General features: G+C 39.9%; 1 protein-coding gene across 2 annotated transcripts; it reads left to right on the top strand.

Moving 5' to 3' along the window:
- The first annotated feature begins 2250 nt into the window (after nt 1–2250).
- On the top strand, nt 2251–26310 carry LOC117404028 (serine incorporator 5). 2 transcript variants are annotated; one of them, XM_058988725.1, is made up of 12 exons: nt 2253–2745; nt 8985–9152; nt 13231–13409; nt 13949–14031; nt 18991–19084; nt 20710–20921; nt 21162–21257; nt 21856–21982; nt 22555–22624; nt 23348–23387; nt 24599–24743; nt 25324–26310. In XM_058988725.1, the coding sequence occupies exons 1-12, from the start codon at nt 2722–2724 to the stop codon at nt 25469–25471; spliced, it is 1386 nt and encodes a 461-aa protein (XP_058844708.1). In that variant the 5' UTR covers nt 2253–2721; the 3' UTR covers nt 25472–26310. The 2 variants fall into 2 exon arrangements, with proteins under 2 accessions (XP_058844715.1, XP_058844708.1); XM_058988732.1 differs by lacking the exon at nt 25324–26310 and having other exon boundaries at nt 2251–2745; nt 23348–23502; nt 24599–24734.

Genomic DNA, 26310 nt, shown 5'->3' with positions numbered 1-26310 from the left:
AGAACATAAGAACATAGTTGTCAATACAGTTTCACTTAAATTGTCACAGAGTGACGCTTTCTTAATTTTAATTAAATTCTCAGAATATGAGCCCTGGGAAGCAGCTGGAATAGACAGCGGGGGACAGACACTGCCTGAATAGAGCAATTCAATTGTGAGGTTTGATCATATAGCTCAAATTTGTGAATAACTTCCCTTGGTAATAAATTCAGTCAAAGATGTTTTACACAATTCTCTATGTTTTCCGCCAATCTGATCAAACCCCTGCTATTTGAGTGCAGACCGTCTTTCCTAAAGAACCCAGGTCTCTCCCAAACACTATCCATGTTATCAACGAAACCCAGATTCTCAGAGTCTAATGTAAAGAACATCTACTCTTGTGTAATGGAAATCATTATTAAATAAATACATCAGGAACTTTATACGGTTTAAGCTTTCTTGTGTGTTTTTATTATTATTATTATTATTATTATTATTATTATTATTATTATTATTATTATTATTATTATTTTACAGTAATGTCATGAGGGTCATTCCACAGTGAATTCCCATTAAATAGTGCTACTGTTGATATAAACATACCTAACAAAACAAAGGAGCATGAAATATTTCTCTTCTCTGGTCGTGTCCAAACCAGCATGCTTTCCACCAGTTCAGGCAATCTCTGTCTAGAGAAAGACGTGCCAATATGCTTGTAGTGAGTATTCCCAGTCTCAGCACTGTAATTGACCATATTAAACACAGCAATGACCTGCATCTGACACATTCCCATCGTGAAGAGTTTTGCTGTCACTTTAAATCAGGACTGGCTTGTAAAGTCACCTTGTTTGGTAACCCAAGACGTTTACTATACTGACTCTAGAGCAGTACTCACATTTCCAGATTACAAAATAGAGCTTGCGTTCAGTACAATGGGTTGAAAGGGTGACAGACTCGAGCAGGAGTTTGGTTTTCTGTGTGTTCACAGGCTGTGCTGGGGTGAAAGCAATGCCATGGCAGAGAATCCCATATTGTGTAATCCAGAGTGTAAGATCTACGAGAGTATACAATGTGCTGTGTACCTGCTCATACACTCATGAGATGAGGGAACACGAAGCCACTTTGTGGCTTGGAACTTGGTTTCAGGAGACTAGGTTTCAGGCCACTGCATGGCACACCAGGGGAGACTTGGGTATGATCCAGCAAACTTGCTTCAAACTAGTTCTCCCGGTCTCCTGGAACCAGGTTTCAAGACACTGTTCCTGAAAAAGTGGATTTGTTTTCCCTCAGCGTTAGAAAGGGGTTCTAAGAATTCTAATGTCTCCCTGGGCTTTCTCTGGAATCCGTGTTTTATTTTGATTTGTGCTATAGAGTTTTATAGCGGTCCCAAAAGCCAGGCATCATACAGTAGCCATAAATCCTAATATTGGTTGTTTCTCCTTGTCTTTCAGGTGTGAAATGTCTTGAGGCAAAGAGGGAAAAAATCTGATAATTTTGATGTGTGGTGCAGATAGGCCATTATATGGAGCACATTCATACTGCACTAGCCTGTGATGGCTTACTGAGGGGCACCCTGTTTATTACAGCTTCAAAAGTGGTTCGATAACTGGAACCACTAATAAGGGGTTACACATTTACATTTGATGCACTCTGCAATGTAATCTGAAGTGTTTGCCTGACAACATATGTGTGCTTGCAGTAAAATAACTGAGAAACACCACAAAAGTAGGCATCTATCCCAAATACTGTGCGAGAACGGAGAAATATCTGCAGTAATGAAACGGGGTATGATACGGTGCTTTTTTGCCACTTGTAAAGGAACAAGGATTATATATTGTCCTCTGGACCTTCATAGATCCTGTTGTTATCCTTTTGTTTCTAGAAAGTATAGTTCTCGCTACACTGTCAACCTTTTTGTATTGGTTAAAGTGTGTTTGTAATATCATCGCACAAACCATTCTCGTTTTGTCATGTAAGGGAGCTCCTCCTCTTGTATTTATTCATGAATGTATTCATGTATTTGTATTATTAAATGTGCCCCGCGATAGTGTACAGCAGGTTGGCTTAATGTACATACCCAGTGTTTCAAATGTGTTATTTTTTCCCATTAAATCTTTGTGTAACATACATTAGCTAATAATAACTAGGGATCCAATTATATCAAATATATAACTCTGGTAATGGATGTTATACTATATTATAACATTATAGCCACATTGTGGATAGCAAAACCACAATAAAAAAATATATAGTCTAACCGGAAAGTAAATTACGGCCAAAACGACTGACGACAACGGAAGTGATTGAAAGGGGAAAAAATGAGAAAATCATTTTGGAAGTGGAGTGTAAATGCATTGCAGCCAGAACAGCACAGTGGTTGAATTTGGTTTATCTGTATCCGGGGTTTAATAAATGATTATTTTATTACTGAAGACAGCGCTCGGGTTTAGAAGGGAAGCTGTTCGGGTTTTGTATACTATAAGTATTGTTCTCACCACTGCGTTTGACGCTTTTGTGCCTTTGTCGTGTTCAGAAGAGAATCGGCAACTGGAGCGCCATCACTAACCGTCTTAAAAACAACACAAAAAATTACAATATCAAACCAGTAGCAACTGTATTTATATGTATGCGGAAGCTTTACTTCACGAAGAAGAAAACGCGTACAAGTCTGATCTCTTCTTGGAGAGTAAGCTTTTTTTTTTCTGAAGAACTGAAGAGGATTTTTTTTTTTAATTGAGCAAAATGTGTACCTCTTGTTTGGGACAGGTAAGTAGGCTAAAGTACATTTCTGAAACTTTTTACTGGATCTTCAATTATATATTAGTGTGTGTTTCTTTCCTATTTAAAAAAGCAGTGGTTTTTAGACCTTTTTTTGATACGGTACCTTCTGCTTGTTTAGACTCGTAACAAATGTGTTAACACTTTTTTATTGTATTTGTGCAAAGATAATTCGGTTAGTTTTTTCAAAATTGTTTTCTCTCACTTGTTTAAAGCTTGAGTCAGCAAAATCTGTTACTATTTATTTTTAGATTGTCCTCGTATTTTACACTTTGAGTGGCTGTGTGTTTTACAAGCTATCAGTAAATTGACAAAAACAAACAAACAAAAAAATCAGTGCATTATTGTGTACCGGTTCGCGTTGTGTGTAGGAGCACTGCCTATTCCTTTGTGTTTATTTCCAGTGGATACCAATATGGATGCCTGCATCGTGCATAACAATAATAGGGGACAGAGTTTGGGGTTTTGCTACAATAGCTACTGTTTGTTTTCATATTAAAATGTGGCAGCTCCAATTACAGGGCCCTTGCCTAGCTCTGAACAGCGGGTCCACGAACTGTAACCTCCATAGCTTAACCTCTCCCAAATCACAAATACATTTGTATTTTGACCTGTATGAAAACGATCAAAATGATGTGCTAGTAGCATCTTGCGTGTCTGCAATAGTATATGCTCTCCTATTTAGTTTATTTAGCTTTAGTAGCAAAACATATTTTGGATTGTCGCCACTAAGTGGCAAAACATTGTGTTATCTGCTTATCAGAGGGCGACAGTCAGTCACGAAAATATTTGCATGGAAAATTCAGAGATAGCAAGGCAGCCTCTCCAAAACGATAAAATAGCGGTACTGTATTACTCCCTATAATATATATATATATATAATATATATATATATATATATATATATATATATATATATATATATATATATATATATATATAAAATATCCCACCCATGTACAGTGTAACAGTTCTGCCCGTCTTCTGTTTATTCTCGTTTAGACTAAGCAGAAAGGAGACTACACTCCCATTACTACACTCCCATTGCATAGCAGTTGTGATCCATTCCAGGAGTTTAATAAGACTTGCCTAAGCTTGTTACCAATACACTGTGGCTAATCAAGCTCATAGTAAAACTTGGAATGGGTGAAACTGCTATGCATTAGGAGTCTTATTTCTAACCCTGTCAAACTTTGACACAACTGACAACAATAAGTGCTTTTGTTTTCACAACAGGTGTTTCCTTTTATTTGTCACACAAAGGTTTTTAATTCCCTTGAGTCAAATTATTAACATTAAGCCAAGTGAAGAAACATGTTTCCTGGAAGTCAGTTTGTTGTCTTATTTATTTATTTATTTATTTATTTAAAATGTTGATAACCAGAGCAACCCACCAGGGAGAATGTGTGCTAGGCTGCCTTAGTTTTTATATATAAAAAAAATAATAAAAAGTGTTTTCATTTGGATGGAAAGCTGTAGAAAGCCAAGCATGTGGAACTGCTGTTTTTTTGGTTTTTTTCCATTTGAAGCTTGCTAGTGTGGTATTGAAAACCAATGATAGAAAACTGGTTTTCTATTCCGGAGCAATACAATAAAATCAGATTATTGGAGAACAACAATTACGTTGTCCCTTGTAGGTTTTTGGGTTACAGCAGTCACTCTCGCAATCACATAGAATCAGAACTAAACCTGGTCTGTGACTAGCAAGCTTATCTTCCCTTCCTTCTTTTAGAATGCACTGCAACACAATGAGCCTCCTTCTGAACAGTAGGGTTATCAAACAGCACAGCAGAGAATGCACTGCAACACAATGAACCTCCTTCTGAACAGCAGGGCTATGAAACAGCACATCAGAGAATGCTCTGCAACACACAAGCCTCCTTCTGAACAGCAGCGCTATCAAACAGCACAGCAGAGAATGCACTGCAACACACCAAGCCTCCTTCTGAACAGCAGGGCTATCAAACAGCACAGCAGAGAATGCACTCCAACACAATGATCCTCCTTCTGAACAGCAGGGCTATGAAACAGCACATCGGAGAATGCACTGCAACACACCAAGCCTCCTTCTGAACAGCAGGGTTATCAAACAGCACAGCAGAGAATGCACTGCAACACACCGAGCCTCCTTCTGAACAGCAGGGCTATGAAACAGCACAGCAGAGAATGCCTCTCAGCAGCTGTGTGCTTCATTATGTCAGGATTGCTGTCTGGTCAGGAGGTGGTTGTTGTTTGAAAGTTCTTTTTTTTATTGAACTTGTTTTGTTCTAGAGTTAATTGATTTGATGGAGGAGGGCTTAGGTCGGCCAGGGTGTCCTCGGCTCACCGCGGACCAGAGACCCCTGTAGACTCTATGGGCGACTGCGGGCTTCCCTGTAAGCTGCCCAGAGCTGCGTTGTCCTCCGAAGCTGTAGCCCTGGGTTGGCTGCATGGCGGGTTTGCAGTGAAAAAAATGGTCGGCTGACAGCACACGTCTTCACCGCTCCCGGTGCAGGGGTGGTAGCAGTGAGCTGAGCTTAAATACAATTGGATATATCAAATTGGGAGAAAAACAGGATAAAATCAATTGGTGACTACTAAATTAAAAAAAAAATACATACTTCAGGAAATAAAATAAATAAATAAATAAAACATTCTTTAAATGAATCCTGTGTTAAAGATTGCTGACTGTTTTGGTTTGCAAGCCAGACCAGACTTCCTGTTGGACTAAGAAAAGCCTGGCTGTACAGTAAGAGTGGCAGTGATGCTCTGCTGTGTCATGTGCCTGTCTCGCACAGTTCTGTAGACTTGTTCTGCAACCTCTTCACAATACTGTGGTTGCAAACAATGCACGATGTCATTGTTTCATACTGCCAGTTTCGGTGTCTCTAGATCCGATCTTCCTCTTTTGTTTAAATAGAAACCAAGTCACTGTACTTGTAGGCTGTTGGGCTTGGGAAAGACCATGATGTTTTATAGCTAACTAACGTACAACAACACACCTCCTCCCCTAAACACTGCTGCATAGGCCACCTGAAGCTGCTGATAAAACCAGCAGGAAGTTATCGGGTCAGGAAGGTTAGTTCTAAATCAGGCGTGGCCATGTGCACATTACAGGAACAATAACTGAAATTTCTCTTGGAGTTCTACAGCAACATTGCTACAGTGCAACAATACTTGCACACGTACAGTAAGGAGCATACATCTCTCCCTGTTATCACAGTCTTGGTGTTTACCCTGATGAAGGCGCTGGCCGAAGCGCGTCGGTTAAACTAATAAAGTGTTTTCCACTTTTTAAACTATCTCCGAAGTGTTGCTGGGCTTCTTACCTAAACTATGTTTACGAAACACAGCATTGTCTATCGCATTACAATAACAGGTGTAGCTAGTTGCTAGTCAAGAATGCTTCCACAAAGAGGACAGCTTTCAACACAGACGTGTTCTATTTTAGAAATGACCTAATGTTTGGGAATGCAGGGATGGAGGTTTTGCTTAGTCCCATTGCATAGCCCTTTAAACCATTCCGGTGCTGTGGAATTGGGGTCGTGCTTCTATTTCAGGATTCTATAAGCGGATATTCTGAGTCTGAAAAAGAGGAAAGGTTAATAATGATGAAATTATTATGGCACAGTAACATGAGTGGTCATTTACTACTGTATTTACGTGTCTATTTGACGTCTCTTATGGTTTACTCTAACATCATATACAGTATTAGGTGCTTATTTGGCAGAAGTATAGAGAAAAGGATAGTGAAGGTGTCTTGATTACAGCAAAGATTAGTGCAGAAAACACACTGAGGCACATGTTGAAGTGGTCTCTAATACTGAAGTGTCACAGGTGATACTGTATATTCTGTACATTTGCTTGGCATCTTCTGGATGACCCCCTCCTTTTCTGACCCAAAGCAGTCTCAGACTCATGAGAACCTAAGAATGTTTACAAACGAGAGGAGGCTAATCGGCCCATCTTGCTCGTTTGGTTGTTAGTAGCTTATTGATCCCAGAATCTCATCAAGCAGCTTCTTGAAGGATCCCGTGGGTGTCAGCTTCAACAGCATTACTGGGGAATTGGTTCCAGACCCTCACAATTCTCTGTGCCTCCTATTTTCTGTTCTGAATGCTCCTTTATCTAATCTCCATTTGTGACCCCTGGTCCTTGTTTCTTTTTTCAGGTCAAAAAAGTTCCCTGGGTCGACATTGTCAATACCTTTTAAAATTTTGAATGCTTGAATCAGACCACCGCGTAGTCTTTGATCAAGACTGAATAGATTCAGTTCTTTTAGCCTCTCTGCATACAATATGCCTTTTAAACCCGGGATAATTCTATTCGCTCATGTGTTACATTGCTACTCTTTTCATTGTCATAGCATTAGTTATGGCCCCGTTGGCTCTTTTATTTTGAATTCCCAGTACATACGTTGCCTGCATCAGTTTAGATATTCAGTGTAACATTGGCAGGGTGTGTTCAGTACACATGGTTACACATTGTTTAAATAACAATTTTATTATGAAGTTGGAACCAGTTCATTAAAAAGTTGCCTTGGTGGAAAAAGTGACTTGCTTTAAAATGGCAGCCTTTGACACAGCTGTTGAGCGCATGCAATTGCGTCTTGTTTTAAAGTTCTGTAATAAGGGTTGACCTGGAAAACCCTTCAGTGTTAGAATGCAATATTAATCCAATATGTTTGCTTTAACGTATAGTGGGTATTGTGAAATGAACCATATTGAATGGGACCAGCAGGAGACACTAAGCCTTCTTATAAGGTGCTTTGCTCGATTTGATAATCTTTCAAGGCTGTATTTGGCTACCTAACCTACCTGTCTGTGGAATTTTTCTATAGTTCTCTAAATCTCTTGGACTCCACTGCAGTTGTGCCAGGATTTCTGTGTAGGTAGAGCATGCACAGTACCTGTAAAGAGCTCTGACTAGGTCACATGGGTTAGCCGTTTATGCATAAAATTGTTTGAAATATCTCTTCAGATGTGTGGCATTCATCCACTAGGCATGCTGTAGGTAATCCACTGTGAAGTTCTGTACATTGTACGAGCAGTTCCTGGCAGGCATATGGGTAATACTGTTGCAAACAGATATGTCAATGTTTTAGTCATAAAGGGCAAGTTATGAAATACACGCTGGAGTAGAGATACAGCTTTGTATATGAGTTTTAAAGCACACGTATGCTTTATATTTGGAGGCTTTGTGCTGTACATGTATTGTACTTCCAGGTACTTCAGTTAGAGTAGCAAACATGTTGAGGTCATGCTGATTGCTAAGAAGCTAAAGAAACCGTATGCTCTGTTTTCTTTTTTTAAAACACATTTGCTTCTCTGTAGCTTTGATGCTGTAGGCCAGGGGTACTCAGTACTCAGACTCCACTCCGAATCCGGATCACAAGTACATTTTGAGCAGCCCGTCGAGTCATATGCTCATCTCTGTTTTTACTTGCATTCACATTGGAAATGCTGTGATTTTTTCAGACCGCATAGTTCTTATGGGAGTGTAGTGTGCGAGGGTACAGGAGGTGTCGCTGTGATAGTGATAATACTCGGTGTAAGCTATGAATAAAACAAAATGTGCAAGTCAACAGTATTGAAACTCGTTGGCTGCTGTGGCCTGTTTTGTAACATATCCCTTCTCTATGGCTAATAAAACAACTGTCAAGTCTTTTTTTTTTTTTTTAAATACACAATTAAGATACAATTTTCAATACAGAAGCAGTAGCTTTGAAATACCCATCCTGGTTTCTTGGTAAGAAGCTGCCAGAGACCCCATGTCTGCGCCAACATTGTCAGTCCTTTGAGACGTCATGAATTAAGCTGATACGGCTGCTTCAGTGGTATTTAAAACACATATTCTAATTAGTAAATGTGTACGTTAAAAAAACATTCAAATGGGGAAAAAGGTGGGAAATTAATTTGTTTAGAAATTAATTATTTATTTATTATTTGTTTAGTTACGTATCCAAACTACTGTGTTCCAAGCATTTTAGATAAACCGTATTTAGCTGCAGTGCATATTTAGAAGAACAAGCTAGGAAAATACAAAAGCACTAATCATAACAATGGGGTCTGTGACATATGTAGCATGCTATTGAAACAACAGACATTTTCTGATGGAATTTCCAAGGCATTTAACAAAAATAAAACATGTTGCAGTTTATAAAATGTGACGGGTGGCTTTTTGTATTTGAAATGGTCTCGGAGATGGTGGAGTGGAGTGGCTTGGTAAAACCCTGTTGTGTTTTATAGCTGGCGTGTTGCTGTGGTTCAGCCGCTTGCTCGCTCTGCTGTAGCTGCTGTCCGAAGATCAAGCAGTCCACTGGAACCCGCTTCATGTACGCACTCTACTTTCTGCTGGTCACTGTCATCTGCGTCGTCATGATGTCTCCCACAGTGGCGGAAGGGATGAAGGAACACGTAAGTATAGTATAGCCTGGGTGTCTCTTTCATTGACTTAGTTCTCCATTTTAAATTTTTATTTTGTTCTCTCACATAACCTCAGCAGGTATGCTGATCCATGTAAATTACATGTTTACTATCTATAGGAATTTTTCCAAAAGTTAATAACTGGCAATTATACCCAGGCATTTAAAAGGTAGCATGTTGGTGGTTCTGTTTTTTTTCCAGCATTTTTTAAAAATCTCTGCCACAATGTACTGAAATAATTCTTTGTGAGAAGAGGACGTAACCATAAAAAGGTTATTTGTACCTGTTATCTGCCTTGTTATAGTGCGGAGTCGCTCATAACACAGTAGGCTCCCATTTGCTCCAGAATGCCATGACAGGAGCCCTTTAATACTCGTTATAAGGTGGAACACAAATAGCACGGTCTTGTAACTATGGCTCCCCACGATAGCGTTGTAAAGGGGGGAGCACTGTATTAATGTTGCCCATGCATCGTTTATTTATAGTTCTCAGTTAGTCACAGGCTTGACTTTTATACTTCTGTTATGCTTGCTTTCCTTCTCTGTTCCTCTTTTCACAAAGAAAGAATGAAAAAAAGTACCCATACATGACAAACTGTAAAATACAGGAAATTCAGCTACTATACAAGATAAACCTGAATGTAATCGAAATACTGCCACTCATTAGACAGTTAAAATAGAGCATTTTAAGAACCAAAGTTATGAAAATAAAAGGGGCAAATGAGATGAGGTTTCTGTGGGATCAAGTTGATAAACTGTAGTACTACAAGAGATTGCAACAGAAGAGTACAGGACACGACAACCTCCATATATCAAACTAAATAAGGAATGTGTCCTTATCCGCAACTTCCTATCAGTGACACCTGTTACTGGAGAAGCGTGAACTTTTAAGAAATTATAGTTTAAAAGATGAACTGTTTAGGGTTTAGATTGTTAGTATGTGGGTTTCATTTAGTTAGTAAAAGACAATTTGGGTTTAATTTTAATTACTGGAACACTTTGGGGGTTAAAACCTTCAAAAGCTTAAACAAACTCTTATCTTTATAACATCAGGGTTTCCTGAGTGGAACATCAAACAGGCTTTGATGTTACAAAGGTAATAAAATGAAAGTGGTCAATGACATTCCGTCTTTTCTGATAGGTTAAGAGAAAGGGGTGATGTCATAAGTTTAAGTCTATATTAAATCAAACATTGTATTGTATCTTTGGGCTCCCTTCAGCCTGTGCTTAGGGGGAGGGGAGTTCCCGGCACCATTACTATACAAATTGATCTTTGTTGAAGCTGCAACTAAGTTTTAGAATCATAATTATTTCTGTGCACGGATGCATGAAGAAGAGAAGAACACAACACTAACTAATTCTTATTTTGTTTTAAATTCAACACCTGTGTTATTTATTTTGAGACAAACTTTGTACTTAATTTACAAAAAAAATGTTTTTTAGTGTATGGTTTCTATAAGATAGCCCAAATTAAATAAATACAATAAATTAGAATAAAAACACATAGTTCAACAGATTTTTCAGATTTTCTTTTGTCTTACGCTTGTTGTTTTTTTCTTTTTTTTTTTTCTCTTTTAAGCAGAATCTTAAAAACACTCATTTTGTGCTTCCAGGCGCTGAAAAGGCCTAGTTAAATTGATGTCCTGCACACTATGTAGTGTATTTACCAGAAAAGGGGACATTAGTAATTATTTGTAAAGGTCTAGATCTGGGGAAGACTGCATCTGAAAAGAGCAGTGATGGGTGGAAGGGAAGGACTACAGACACAGCTTGGAGAGGGCTGGCTGCAGTAGCGTGTGGGTAATGGGGTTATGACCGTTCAGAGCCTGTGAACCGCAAAGGGTTTTCACTCAGGAACTAGCATGCAGAATGGGGTTTAAACCACACAGAAACCATCTGGGAAACAGAAGTGTCAGGTGGCTAGGAGCCCCGGGCTCTGCTGTAATCTTGTGTCAGGTGGCTAGGAGCCCCGGGCTCTGCTGTAATCTTAAGGGTCATGTGGCTAGGAGCCCCGGGCTCTGCTGTAATCTTAAGGGTCAGGTGTCCCGGAGCCCCGGGCTCTGCTGTAATCTTAAGGGTCAGGTGTCCCGGAGCCCCGGGCTCTGCTGTAATCTTAAGGGTCAGGTGGCCAGGAGCCATGGGCTCTGCTGTAATCTTAAGGGTCAGGTGGCTAGGAGCCCCGGGCTCTCGGTAATGCAGGGGTTTCATTCACATGAGACTGAGCTCATTCACAGGCCTGTTCTGTTTAGATCAACTTACTGTTTGCCAAAACAAAAGATTGTGGAAACACTCTTGAAACTGAAAGCCTGCCGTTCCCTTCACAGATAAAAACTGCATTGCTGTGACTTCCACGGCATGAACTGCAATCTGACCAAAAGAATTGTGTGTGGGCTACAAAAAGCAAGAATTACCTTTATAAATCATAAATGATGCATTTATAATGCTTTCTGTGTACTCAAGCCTTGTTAATGGATTGAAATGATTGAAATTATTAATTATTGCAGTTATAGTCAGAATTAGCCCTAACTGGAAAAAACATAATCTGCTTAAAACCGAAGGAATTGGAAAAAAAAAAAAAAATAAATGAGTTGTGGCCAGACCCACAAGTGTGGAAACAGATATGAGATTCCCCGGCCGTGCTTTCCTAGGCATTCCTTAACCCTTCTGAACAGTAACTGGGTTTTGCCAAGGATTCCCAAGGCTTTTAGCACAGCTTCTAGCATTTATTATTATACACATGCCAGGCTCATAGTGTCAATACACCCTCACGTATTCAACTCGCCCAGCGCAGCCTGCTGGAGGTGATATACGCAGCGTTTTAATTACAGCTGCTTCCTTTCTGCTTTAAATCTATTACTAAAATGTTTTTTCTGAGCCATAGCCTTCACACCACTACCTCAATCAGTCCACATTTTACAGTGTAACTGATAGGATGATGTACAGTAAATGCCCTTCTAAAATGACTCCAGAAAAAATAACATTGTAAAATGGAACCGATTTGTAAATCTGCACTTAAATAATTTAATTTAAAAGCTTTGATCCTTAAGTTTTTGACCTTCCGTACTTGAAAATAAACTTAATCAGAAAACAGAATGTCTGGCCAAAATATTAAACAAACATAAAAAATCTATATATTGTACATTGTATTCAAGGAAGAATTCTCGAGTAAAATAGGCGTTTTTGTAAGATGTGCAACATGAATTGCAATTTCATGGCAACATCTTTTTTGGTTTACATTTGTCATTCAAGCAAGTTGCCAACACTGCTGTTTCTGAAAGCACTATTTAGCAGTGGAACTCAAGGCTCCAAGCCTCAGGATTCATGCATTCTTCTGTCTTTGTGGGTGTTCTTGAAAGCGATTTACTCAATCTGAAAGGCCTCCCCCTCTAAAAGAGACTGTGGGAGTTGTTCCCTGCTTTTCATCTGCTTCAGCACTCGACTCGCTATTGACACAATTAGCCCTATTCATCTGATGGCTTGTTTTGTGTGCTCAAAGGAAATAACAAGATTCAAGACCTAAAAATAGAATGGCACTGATCAGATATTCCCAACCTGTGGCTGATTTAGTATCCCAGGTCTAGTTACTGTAGCTGTATATTTCATTGCAGTTAAACTATTAATCTACAAGACTACACTCAAGCAGAATCTTAACATTTTTTTTGTCATGTATAAATATATTCCATGTATCTAAAGTATGGAGTGGGGTTTACTTCATGCAAACACATTTCAATCTGTATTTTTTTCCCATTGTTTTATATGAGGAAAGAATGTCATCCTCATATGAGGTGATCATGTATTTGCGTCTTCCATATGCCTGCATATAAAGACTAGAAGAGAGTTTATTTTTTTTATTATTATTATTTTTTTTTTAATCAGCCCCCATATGAGGTCACCAGGCATGAAAGTCATAAACCAGGAACACTTTTTATGTAACCACATCAACAAGGTAGTTTAAACTTGCTAAAAATAAAAGAATCAAAGTAGAACGAATTGACAAGTTAAAGCAGCAAAGTGCCTGTGCCAGTGTAACACCGCTTACTAAGAGGACATGCTTTTTACTTCTCCCTCAGATTCCCTTCTACAAGGACCTGTGTGAACACATGAAGGCCGGTGTGAATTGTGAAAAGCTGGTGGGTTACTCGGCCGTCTACAAAGTCTGCTTTGGGATGGCCTGCTTCTTCTTTATCTTCGCTCTTTTCACAATCAAAGTACAAGACAGCACGAGCTGCCGGGCACACGTCCATAACGGGTATGTGTTTAAGTTAATTGGGTTTCATTGCATTTTAAATTGCCTCCCGTTTGAAATCCTGGTACTGTAGTTAACATGACTATTTGACTGCCTCAGGGTGCTTTCTGTTAAAGCAATGAAAGCAGGAAATCTGCCACTGTTGGGGAAGCAGTTTTCAAAACCTTTAGCAGATCTCTGTTCAGCAGCTTGCTGTTTTGTAAATCTCAAAAGAACTCTGCATCTCGTACTGCTTTTAACAGTTTTGCATGGGTAAGAATGTTGCTGCTATTCTGAAGGCAGCAGACATAAGGGAATGCAATGCACAAAGCAGCAGCCAAGAAATCCATACACTTCAGTTTTGCTAAGAGATTTCTCAGATTAATTGTGGACAGAATTCAAACTTAAAAGGCTGCAGTTAAAAAATATATAAATATATGAAGTGACTTCAAGTTGGCTTCCACCATGCAATCTGTTAGCATTGGAAATCCTAGGGGGTGTGGGGAGGGCTGTCTGGTTAGTGTACTGATGTAATCCAGTGTGTGTTTGTTTTGAAAACCCAGGTTCTGGTTCATGAAATTTGCGGTGCTGCTCGCCTGCTGCTCAGGAGCCTTCTTCATTCCAGATCAGGATACATTCCTCAATGGTACAGTACGCTTTCTTTCATCTTAAAGGCACAGCACACTTTCTTTCAGCTTAAAGGCACAGTACACTTTCTTTCATCTTTAAAGGCACAGCTCATCTTAAAGGCACTGTACACTCTCTCATTTTAAAGGCACTGTACGCTCTCTTTCATCTTAAAGGTACAGCTCATCTTAAAGGCACAGTATGCTTTATTTCATCTTAAAGGAACGGTACGCTTTCTTTCATCTTAAAGGCACTGTATGCTTTCTTTCATCTTAAAGGTACAGTACGCTTTCTTTCATCTTAGTCTGCTTCATTCTCTGATGATCTGGGACAGACAATGGGGCTGAAACCCTCCAATTGTTACACTGTCGTATTGCTTCTAAACTGTTGTGTGCAAGGTAGTGAATCTGGTATAAAACCGTATCTGCTGTTTTTCCATGTATTAGTGCCCGTAGCTGGGGGTGTTTCAACTCATGCATTGCTGGTACTTTTACTCGTTTTGTTCAAATCCTTGCTTTTCGGTTAAATGACTGTATCTCGTTTTACAGCTGTTGATTTGAAAATGCTGTTGATTTAAAAAAAAAAAAAAAAGACGGGGGGTAAATCATGATCATCTACCATGGGATTGCAGAACAGTCCATGCTGTGTGTGTTTGTTTTATTATGCAGTGTCTGTGTGGAAGCCCAGGCATACTTTAACTAGCCATTACACAGTGTCTCTGTATCATTTGTACAAGCAGGCTGGTGGGCATACAAACATCTTTCAGTAGTAAAGACCTTTCAATAGGTAGATCTTTCGATTGTACAATTGCACAAATGACACTTTGAGGGAGATTTTTGTTAATTCCTTGAGGGTGCTGCTGTTCCATCGTCTCCAAGTCAACGCACTGTACCAAGTTATTCTCTGATCTTGCCATCAAAGCTGTTTCATTTCCTAGATGTTTTTGTGCATTGCCGTGCTAGCAGTGCCTTGCCAGTATTTACATGTGTAAATAATTTAGGACTATAAAAGCTTCCCTGAATCCTTGTCCCATGCTGAGACTACAGGAATTACAGTTTTTTGTTGAACTTTCAGAAAGTTAAAATATATATCTTGTGTGAAAGCAAGTTATGTGAGAGGCAAGAAAGGCTCTGTCATCTCCTGCTCCTCAACTAACTTTTTGCACAAAAACAAATAAAAGCTGAAAGCGGCAGTGTTGGTGATCTGTATTAAAGATGTGTATGTATGGAGTGACATCTGTCTCTGGTGACCACGCTAATAAATAGTCATGTTTATAATTTTCCCGAGGGGAAGCCTCATTCATATTTTTTGGTTTCAGTTTGCGTAAACCTATTTACAGCCCCTAATGACTCCTGCTGCTGTGACTAGGTCGCTTCTGCTTCTTCCCAGAATCTCACTGGAAAATGTGTACGTAATACAAGCGGTACCCCAAGATGAGAGGGATGTGAAACTAGGTGACACTTAATATTCAAAATATTTGGGGATAGTTGTATCTGAGACTCCTTTAATGACCAAACATTTGGTCGGATTGTAAATTTGTTTTCCGTCTTTGTACAGTTTAATTTATTTTGTGGTAAAATTGCAACCAAACGCATCTCGTTCATGGTATTTTCAGGAACTGGGAGCATGTATCGGCTGAATGTCATCTCCCTGAGGAGGTATCCAAGTAAAAGCTCCCACTTACAGGCAAGGGATTCTTGAAAAACACATTGTTCCCTAAATCCCATGATACATATGAATCTGTTCTGCATTGAACCTATCTGCAGTGTTTAAATTAAGATTAAACCATCGGAAAAAGCTTAGAGGGATGTGTTCAGCTGCATTCACAAGAACCTGTGAATAAAAACTACACTTGAATATTGCAGGGGTAAGTAAAAGAGTGATGTATTTCTGCTAATGTGTTTAGCATCTTGTTAACCCAATCTTGTTAACCCAATTAGGAAAGATATTCTGTGTAATCCTAACTATGCCTTACTAGTTCAGACAGCAGAGACCTATTCATAAAAGCAAACACCAAGCCAAGTCTCCTTTTTAAATTGTTTATTTAGAATATGTATACAGGAAATTCCCTCCGAGAAGAGACTCCCTGTTTGACGGTGATTACTGAAACACGAAGCCCCCCCCCTCCCCCCTCAGTTCTACCACGTGGGCGAGGTCAATGTCATTTCAATTACACCACAGTTCAACTCCTGGCAATGGTTCCTGGCTCCTGCTTAGTACTGCAGCTGCATCCTTGAAAGATCACTGCGTGACTGAAATTCAGATAGAAATGTGCCATTATATTGTAAATTGAACTGACTTTCTTATTGGAATGTACAAAAAGCAATGCTTGTTAAATTAAGGGAATTGTTGAGAGCCTCTCCACTTCCATTGTGATAATAAGCACTTCAGTTCATGTAACAAAGCATGTGGACCAAGATCTCAGCACATCCTTTTAAACCTGTATCATATGTCTATCAAAGGCATTCAGAATATGTGCAAATGGTTCTCCATTATCATAAACCCTGCAAGTCTTTATCTAAGTTATTTAAAGAATTTCAAATAATGAACAATAAAATGGGATCGAAAACAACTAAGCCAAGAGCAGTGAGCGCCCCCTGTTCGTGCTGTCAAGCCAACCCCCTCTGTCACGAAGCTGCTGAACCCTGGAGGCAAGCGCCCGGCTGGGAAGCTTCTGCCTGGATTCATTGGGCACCTGGCCAGTAGAGGTCATTGAACTGTAAGGAAGTGAACTAACCTTAATCAGTGGGTTTCCTGCCAAGATTGGCAAATTAGCGTACGTGAGATTCGAAACAGGCTTGCATGTCTTCCCCAGCACTCCCCAATTGCAGTGCTTTTACCAGGGACACTCTTTCTGGTCTGCACGTAAACACACACCTTCCTTTCATTCTTGGCACACATGCCTATTGTGGTGGTTGCATGACATGAAAGTTCTGTTTATGGATTGTATGTTTTTGTCTAACAGGGTTTTGACGTTTTCCCTTGTTCTCTGTTTTGCTCAGTGAGGGCTGTTTGCGCATGAAACCTGTGACTTGGTTATTTTGACAGTCTTCTCAACTGTAGCCTTTCGAATCGGTGTAGACTTGTTTCAAATCAGTGTGTGTTCTTATTCTGGGCATGCTTTGCACTATACATTCATAGCGAGGCTTGTTTCAGCAGCCCTGGTTACTACAATCCTCTGGTATGGGCGTCTCTAGTACATTTACATAAACAAGATTTCAGAACTTCAGTGAGCGCTGTGTGAACACTGGAGTTGGGAGGGGGTGCTAATAAAATACTGAGTGGGGAAATTTTAAACACTGTATAATGGACATGACTGGGCAGGCCCTGGGTGTAATGGACATGACTGGGCAGGCCCTGGGTGTAATGGACATGACTGGGCAGGCCCTGGGTATGATGGACATGACTGGGCAGCCTCTGGGTATGATGGACATGACTGGGCAGGCCCTGGGTATAATGGACATGACTGGGCAGGCCCTGGGTATAATGGACATGACTGGGCAGGCCCTGGGTATAATGGACATGACTGGGCAGCCTCTGGGTATGATGGACATGACTGGGCAGCCTCTGGGTATGATGGACATGACTGGGCAGCCTCTGGGTATGATGGACATGACTGGGCAGCCTCTGGGTATGATGGACATGACTGGGCAGGCCCTGGGTATGATGGACATGACTGGGCAGTAGGGATGTCACGGTATTCCCGGTTTTACGGTAAAACATGACGTATAAACTGCCACGGTTTTGAAACCGCAACCATTTTTCTATACCAAGTTCACACGGTTTAAGGTGATATGGGCACATTATTATTATTATTATTTTTTTTTTTTATTCACCGTTTGTCTGTTGGTGAGCCACTGTGTTCATTTGGACTAACTAACACAGACATCTCATGTTCTGAAAACTGCCATGCATGAGATTATCTGAGTAGACTATTAAATAAGTGACGCCATATTTAATATAAACCGCCCTGCTAAACAATGATCGCTAGCAAACGTGATTGTCAGTAAATGAAACACAAATACTCAAACATGAGCAAGGCACTGTAACTTCTCATCACTGCCTTCCTATTAATTGACCATGAAGTAACAGTAGCTATTATATATCGTATCGGTCAAGAGAAACGCAGTAAGCACACACCAATGCAGAGAATCAAAGTCTATTTACTATTATATAACTAAGTCTAAGATGCTACAGGCATTTGTATTATTTTAATTTTAAATGGTATGTTAAAGATGTTGCCATCTCCTCGAGTTGATAGTGTTGTGGGGATTTTGGTTTTATGTATTAAAAAATTAATACAATTTCATTCCCACTTAAAAAAAAAAAAGTCCCATAGATGCCGCTTAACTTTGCAACGGTGTCATACCCACCTTAACTTTTCTGCTTTCCTTTGTGTTTGTTGCTGTTAACATGCAGTCCAAAAAAAAAAAAAACAATTTGCAGGCGCCGTCTTCTCATCATTAAGTTTTGCACTCTGCTGAGAGATCAGTGGGCGGGCAGTGCATGTCTTAAAACGCACTTGATTGGCTATTGCTAGGTAACACTTTGCTTCTCTTAACTAATAGGATGTCATCCAAACTGATAAAGATGAAGAGGGTATTCAGTTGCAGTGGTCACATCCTTACCCCCTATCGTTCCAGACTGAGCCCAGAAAATGTTAATATTTTGGTGCTTCTCCACAGTAATTTGAAATAAAAAAGCAGCAGTATTTTGCTGAGCCTGTGTGAGATGGAGTGAACACTACTTCCAGTTAGGTAGTGCCTGATAGAACTGCAGTACCAGTGTGTTGTATTTGTTTTAAGACTTTAAAGTTATTTTTCTTGTTAAAAAATGACTTGACTTAAGTGTATTTCTTTAAATAGCCAATTAAAAAATGAAGTTCATAGCATTGCAGTTGTTCTGTGAATGAGGATGGACACACAACACCAGAGCTCTCCGTGCCTTGTTGTGTGATAAGTTGTTTCTTGGATTGCAGTGTGGCGTTACGTCGGGGCAACAGGAGGATTTCTCTTCTTGGTCATCCAGCTCATCCTCCTGGTGGAGTTTGCCCACAAGTGGAACAAAAACTGGTAAGACTGTCAATCATCTCCTATCTTTTTCTCTTAATAACACTGATGCCTGCAGAAGATTTAGCACAGCACCTTATTACTAACATAATGATTTCCATGACATGAGAGTAGATGTTAAAACTTCATGCTGATTTGAACTCGCCTCTCGCCAAGATAAGCGCCAACTAAGACATAGCTTTACAGTAAACTAATGTGATCCAGCTGTGTCTCCATCCATTTGCGTTTCCTTCCATCTGATGATGTTGATATCCTTCTGCCTCGTGTTGATGGCTGAAGTGTAATGCTGGCTCCAGGGATCAGCTTAGTGGACTACACCTCCAAAGAGACAGTTAATTTGGGTGTTAGTCTGATGTTGGCAGCTGTCGTGTATATATCAGAACTTAAAAAGATTAATTTGTGAAATAAGAATAGTGTGGATGCATCTCTCCTTTACACATAGTGTGTGGGTCTGTGTAGGTTTAAAAATGAAGGTAAACATGGAATTAAATACTTCGTTGACTATAAGGATGAGACCAGACCATGTTTCCAATCATTTGTTAGTTCCAAAGTACCAGACATTCCATTCTACATTGAACATTATTGTGTAGATACAGTACTGCCACTAGTACTAACAGAGATAGGCAATTGATGAGGTTACCTCCCCTGGAGAGAGCCCTCAGATGCTACACCGATGTCCCCGATGATCTGTAGGTATTGGGAGCTTCTCTCTCTGTGTATGCCTCTGTGCCTGGTATTTATACTCTATTAGCTCAGATCCTACATGACTGCTGTTTGTTTCTGTTGTCTTACTAATTATAATAGAAATGAGTTATTCAGCTGTTACTCCTCTCAGTTTTACCCAATCACAAACTACTCTCTTTTACAAGGCCACTGTGGTTAGTTGTTTACCAGATTTCTCCTGTCCTATTCTTTCTAGCACACGCTGTATCATTCAATCATTCTAAGCCTAAGGCAAAGTGGGTAGTTGCCTTAGCAACTCTACTTATGTCAGTCACTTTCAGTACACTGGTTTAACATTACCAACACATTTGCTTTCATATGATTGCCAATACATTTTCACTCTGCATCTGTTTTAAGCAAGAAGTGCAGGGGTGGGTGTTTTTCCCTGCAAACTTTGAGATGAAAAACAGAAGAACGAGAGCAGAGGCGTGCTTCTGTTTTCCCCTGGGAATAGGAATAGGAAAGAAAAGACTCATACAGTTGTGGGAGGTTTTTTTTTTTTTTTCCTTCAATTTACATTGCACATACAGATCAAGCTAAGAAGGCTCTGTTTCCTGGTGTGCACCTCCTCTGATTCTGTCATGGAAATCAGGCTCATTACAGTGAATAATTGTGACGGGGGTGTTTATATGAGTCACTTATCTGTGTCTGCTGGAGCTTCATTTTTTTCTGTTAAATAGCCTATATCTCTTGAGTTTTTGTTTCACAAACTTTAAACAATACAGGTATACTATACAACCACAGGGTGGGGTGGGGCTTGTTGTCAAGGCTTCTTGCATTCAGTCGGGAGTTTCAATTTAGAGAATGACAGGAAGGAGGTTCTGAAATTCAGATACTGTAATTTGTTTTTTATCTTTCTTTTTTTATCATTGTGGCCTAAAAATCTTTTCTTTTTTTCTTCTCAGGAGTTCAGGTACGAAGCACAACAAGCTGTGGTATGCAGCTCTGGCCCTGGTCACTCTCGTTCTGTTCTCCGTGGCCGTGGGGGCCCTGATTCTGATGGGTATATTCCACACCCATGCAGAGGGCTGCACACTCAACAAGATCTTCCTGGGGGTCAATTCTGGCCTTTGCCTATTCGTCTCCATACTGGCCATCACTCCATGCATTCAGAAACGTAAGCATCTACTTCAAACAAAAAACACAAGTCAAATATTTACAAATAATTATTGCATGTAAAGCGGGGTAAGACTTAAGTAAAATATACTGGCAAATACAGAGATATAATAACAAGAGAATACTAACAGCACACTGCTATGTGTGGAGGAAAATGGTTTCAGTGAGGTTGTTTAAAAGTGTATGTTTTATAAAAGGTTTATGGTTGTGTTCTTAACCTCTCTCTGAATTTGCTCTTCAGATCTACCAAACTCGGGTCTGCTGCAGTCAGGAGTTATCAGTGTGTACGTCATGTACCTCACATACTCGGCACTGGCGAGCAAACCTGCAGAACAAAGTGAGTCTCTGTTAACTTGGCTTAACAAATACAATGTAACCTCCTCCTTCAAGGAGATTTGTAGATGTTGCATCTGACAATGCACAGCCTCCTTATAAAAAAATGGGACCTAGACGTGTGGGCTGAGTATGGGTGATGGTGGAATATGTGTTGTGGTTGGTTAGGACTACCAAGTGGGTTCCCAGCACCACAAGGTAATTGACAGAACAAATGCAAGCAATAAGGTGGCTTTACATTCATTAAGTCTTTTACATGACAGCTGTCCAGCCTTGTTGGTTATGAGCCATACTGATCATCAAGGAATTCTTAGTGAGCCTGTTTATTGCAAGAACATAAACACACACACTGTATGGAGGATATGTTCTTATATGGGTTTTGTGAGGTGTAATCTACATGGGGCCTGTTTTCAAAGTGTGTTTCACCAGTCTGTAATTTGCTCCTGTTTTTAAAAGGTTTAGAGTTACAAAAACAAGAATGAAACGTCCATGTGCTTGAGAGACCTTTTTTCTTTGGTAAAATGTACATGTGTCTTATCCTCCCACATACATAGTCATGTTCATCTTCATGCTTTCTTAACTCTGGTTTGATTTCCTTGCAGTTAAGGGGCCAAATGGTAATAACATTACCATCTGTGTCCCTTCCTTCAGCTCGGGCCTAGACGATGATAACAAGCTAGTTTCAACTCTGGGCACCATTATATTGTTTGGCTGTGTTCTGTACTCCTGGTAAGTTGAGCTTCTTGGGAGTGTCCAAAAAAGTTTAAAAAAAAAAAAAAGTTTTATAAACAACTCAAAAAATAAAAGTAAAAAATCTGTTAGTCAGCTTTGAAGTGGTTATCGCTAACAAGATCATTCTGTAAATCTGCAGAGGTGAAATGACCTAGGAAGTGAAATAGCTACAGACTACCTGAAAGTAAAATGGAAATACACATTTTCTCCAATATAAGATTGAGGGCTACCCAATGATTACAACTGAACTGTGCACCAGCAGCCTGGAGAGACTGCTACAGGAGATCTGAATCACATTACTGTGCATCAGCAGCCTGGAGAGACTGCTACAGGAGATCTGAATCACATTACTGTGCATCAGCAGCCTGGAGAGACTGCTACAGGAGATCTGAATCACATTACTGTGCATCAGCAGCCTGGAGAGACTGCTACAGGAGATCTGAATCACATTACTGTGCATCAGCAGCCTGGAGAGACTGCTACAGGAGATCTGAATTACATTACTGTGCATCAGCAGCCTGAAGAGACTACTTCAGGAGATCTGAATCACATTTCTGTTTTATTTTCAGTCTGACCTCTACAACACGATCAAGCACAGCAGCTCTGCGGGTGTGCAAGACCACTGTCCCTGACAACGAGGTACGATCTGCAGCAAGCACAAACATGTAACGCCAATGATAGGGGCATCTGTTCAATGTTTTCAATGGGCATGATATAATTTCAATACATTTAGTCGTTGCCAATTAGTTTTTTTTATTATTTTCTCCCCAATTTGAAATGCCCAATTATTTTTAGGCTCAGCTAACCGCTACCACCCCTGCGCTGACTCGGGAGGGGCGAAGATGAACACACGCTGTCCTCTGAAGCGTGTGCCATCAGCCACCCGCTTCTTTACACTCTGCAGATTCACCGTGCAGCTGCCTCAGAGCTACAGCGTCGGAGGACAACGCAGCTCTGGGCAGCTTACAGGCAAGCCCGCAGGCACCTGGCCAGACTACAGGGGTTGCTGGTGCGCGGTCAGCTGAGGACACTCTGGCTGACCTAACCCTCCCTCCCCCCGGACGACACTCTGCCAATTGAGCACCGCCTCCTGGGAGCTCCCATCCACGATCGGCTGTGGATAGCCTGGACTCGAACCGGCAACGTCCAGGCTATAGAGCCCATCCTGCATTCTAGCGAGTGCTTTTACTGGACAAGCATGTAATCTAATGTATGTTTTGCAATAGCAATACATGCTAACGTACGATGCATACTAAAGGATAAAACAATGTTTTCATAATAAATAGCAGCTGGCATCGCAGCTTGTCAGTTTTGGGTCTCTTCTCAGTAACACCCTCTCCATGTGTATTTTGTGTTCCTCAGGTGGCACGTTGTTGTTTCTGCTGTGGCCCAGAAGATGATGGTACTTCATTGTTTGATTCATTATCTTCGGAAGCTGATGAGGCTTTTGGCTACAAACATTCTGTGACGAGTAGAACATACTAACCCCCCTAAATACCTTGTGTTTAGAATAATGGGTACATTTCTTACACTCGATTGGGACTTGTTAGCAAACTAATTAAATAAAGGTATTGCATAGCAAAACGCGGTCAGTTACTCTAATGCACTCCTGTAACATTCATATGTGAACAGTAATGATACTGACACCAAATATATAAAACCAAGGGGATGCAACTGACTGTTGAAACCTAAGGGATAATAGTGAAGTGAATTTAAACGTTTAATATTTACTGTGTGTCAGAAGGGCTGTCTCTCACAAGAAACTTTAAAGACCAGCCCCTATTTTGAGAGTCACTGGATTATAGGTGCTTCCTTTGCTTCACATCAGCCCTCTACTGGAGAGAAAGCAGAAATTAAAAACGCCTTTTTCTTTCCCTGTTTTCTGGTGTTTTTCCATTACACGCCTCCTGTTTTCACCTCAGTAATATGTGCTCCACTCAGATGACCTTAACATGGAGAAGTGGCGAAGCTTGTTTCTGTGCTAATGTGCTGTAAGCTTCAGTGATGTCACCTGTGCTGATTTACATACAAGCTCATATTACACATGACTATTTTGCTCTTTCACTGGGAAGAGACAGAGACTCGCAGTTTAATGTGAGAATAGTCCAGAAGTGTGGATTTTTTGTCAATTCAAACCAGTATTTTGATGCTGGGGAGACCTTAAAATCCATTTAAAATCTGAATTGGTTTCTTGTGCAAAAAAAAGACAGTATTAACCAGTGACCTTGCATGATCTTGGCTGAGTTTAGTTTAAAGGTTCATACTCATAGAAAAACTTAACAGTGGGATTTGAAATACTGTGGCCCTCTAAATGACTCTCATCCCCATAGAGTTGTAATGCTTTCTATTGAAATAGACCCACACCCTCAGTGGAGTCCAGGGGCCGGAGTTCCTTGTTCTGGTTCATTGTCATTCCTCCTCAGCAGCAATATGGGCTTCACTCTGAATTGCATGCTGGGTTCTGATTCCACAGCCCAACAGAACTGAGAACTGTGAATGTCTTAAGTGTGTAGAATCTCTGTCCCAGCCCAGGTGTCTAGGCCTTACAGTTTTTGAAGTAATAATGGAGATGTGGATATAATAAATCAGTAAACACTGTTTTACTCTGTACAGGTGATTATGAAGTGGATAATAAACACGGAGGGCAGGCAGTAATATATGATGAGAAGGAAGGCACGGTCTACAGCTATGCGTTTTTTCACTTTGTCTTCTTCCTCGGGTCTCTTTACGTCATGATGACTGTCACTAACTGGTTCCAGTAAGTAAACCCTACATGTCGGATTTAATCCATTAAGGACCAAATACATTTTTCTTTGAAAATATCAGAATACAAGCTGTATTTATGTAATTTGATACATTACATTTAGACATAACTTATGCTGTTAACAAAGTTATTATTACAATGTGGTTGAGAGAAAAATAAAATAACAGGTAGATGCCAGTTAAAAATGTTCTAAAAAATTACAAAGTAACAATGGCACTTGATGGGTTAAGCTATGGTCAATGGGGCAATATTGACTGAAAAAAAAAAAATCCATTAGCAAGAGTTGACCAAAAAACTAATAACTTGTAACCTAAGCTGGATTTGAACTGTGTGATTCAGAGGGGAATACTGAAACAAGGCTTTATCGGTTTAGGAAGGCAGTGTACCTATAATTGCATCATGGCCCATGCAAATAAAACGTGCCGTGCGACTTTCTCTGTCGTAATATAAAGAATAACAAATGGGCCTCTAAATCTCCAGAGGTGACAGTGTTTATTGTTATAGGGGTTTGGCTCTAATTTATTGGTTGAGAACTGGTAAAATTAACCTGTTTTATTGTTTAATGACTTAACAGTTTCGATGATGCGAAAATTGAGAAGCTGTTCCATGGGAGCTGGTCCACCTACTGGATCAAGATGGCTTCCTGTTGGGCCTGTCTCCTGCTCTACACCTGGACCCTCATTGCCCCCATTGTCTGCCCAAAAAGGGAGTTCATCAACTGAGGGACTCTGAGCACTACCTTCCTCTTCTTACTGTCAACTGGTTTTGTGTGAACATGTTTTAAACTCCTAAAGCATTATATATAGGTACCTTTTTAAAAAAAAAAAAAAAAAAAAGATTTGCCAGTCAGTAGTAACTGTGTGAGATGTGTGTTCTTGCAAGCCATATAGACTTCCCTAAAGGATATCTTGTTCACTTTCCAATCTCCTCGCTCTGTGAGGATTCAGGACAGCAATGGTCTCAAGGCAGGCAGCCACTTTCAAAGGATTGTGTTACAATTCATTTGGTGAAGAGAAAGCTCTCGGAAAGAAACACCAGCAAGCCTCCTGCCTCTTGCCTTGCTTGGATTTTAGGTCAAACACAAAGCTTGTGGAACTGTGTTTTTTTTTATTCTCACAATAGTGTAATGTAGTACATTTTATATTTTAAATTACATGACCAGGAATAATAAGAAATATACAAATAAGTGACCACAGACACAAGTGAATAATGTCTAATATTGTTTGGGGCCAATAACTGTTAGTTATATGTACTGCTCTGGTTATTATGAGCTGTATGACTGTTTTTTTTTTTATTATTATTATTTATTTGTTTTAACAAGTTTGAAAGCCATAACCAAAAAAAAGGGATTGTATTGTATTTCCACAAAGAAACAGGGATCAAATATTAAGTTTCTTTTCTAAAAAAAATATCCATTTGAAAAAAAAAAATTCTTCAGGGGTTTACAGTAAAGGATTTGTCTTTCTTAATTGTGTGAATTCAGGTTATTCCTTCTTTCCGTACATGTCTTTAGTTTGCATGTTTAACTGAAAACAAAGCATTCTGTTCTGAACACATCATA

The sequence above is a fragment of the Acipenser ruthenus genome, chromosome 2, assembly GCF_902713425.1.
Source record: "Acipenser ruthenus chromosome 2, fAciRut3.2 maternal haplotype, whole genome shotgun sequence".
NCBI lineage: Eukaryota > Metazoa > Chordata > Actinopteri > Acipenseriformes > Acipenseridae > Acipenser > Acipenser ruthenus.
The sequence above is the reverse complement of the archived record's forward strand: the minus strand, read 5'-3'. Positions and strand labels throughout refer to the sequence as shown.

Bases quoted from the DNA above. Each gene is read 5' to 3' on its own strand.
- LOC117404028 (XM_058988725.1), top strand. From the start codon at position 2,722: ATGTGTACCTCTTGTTTGGGACAG. The intron at 14,032-18,990 runs GTACAGTACGCT...CTTGGATTGCAG, and splicing joins TCAGGATACATTCCTCAATG to TGTGGCGTTACGTCGGGGCA. The intron at 24,744-25,323 runs GTAAGTAAACCC...ATGACTTAACAG, and splicing joins ACTGTCACTAACTGGTTCCA to TTTCGATGATGCGAAAATTG.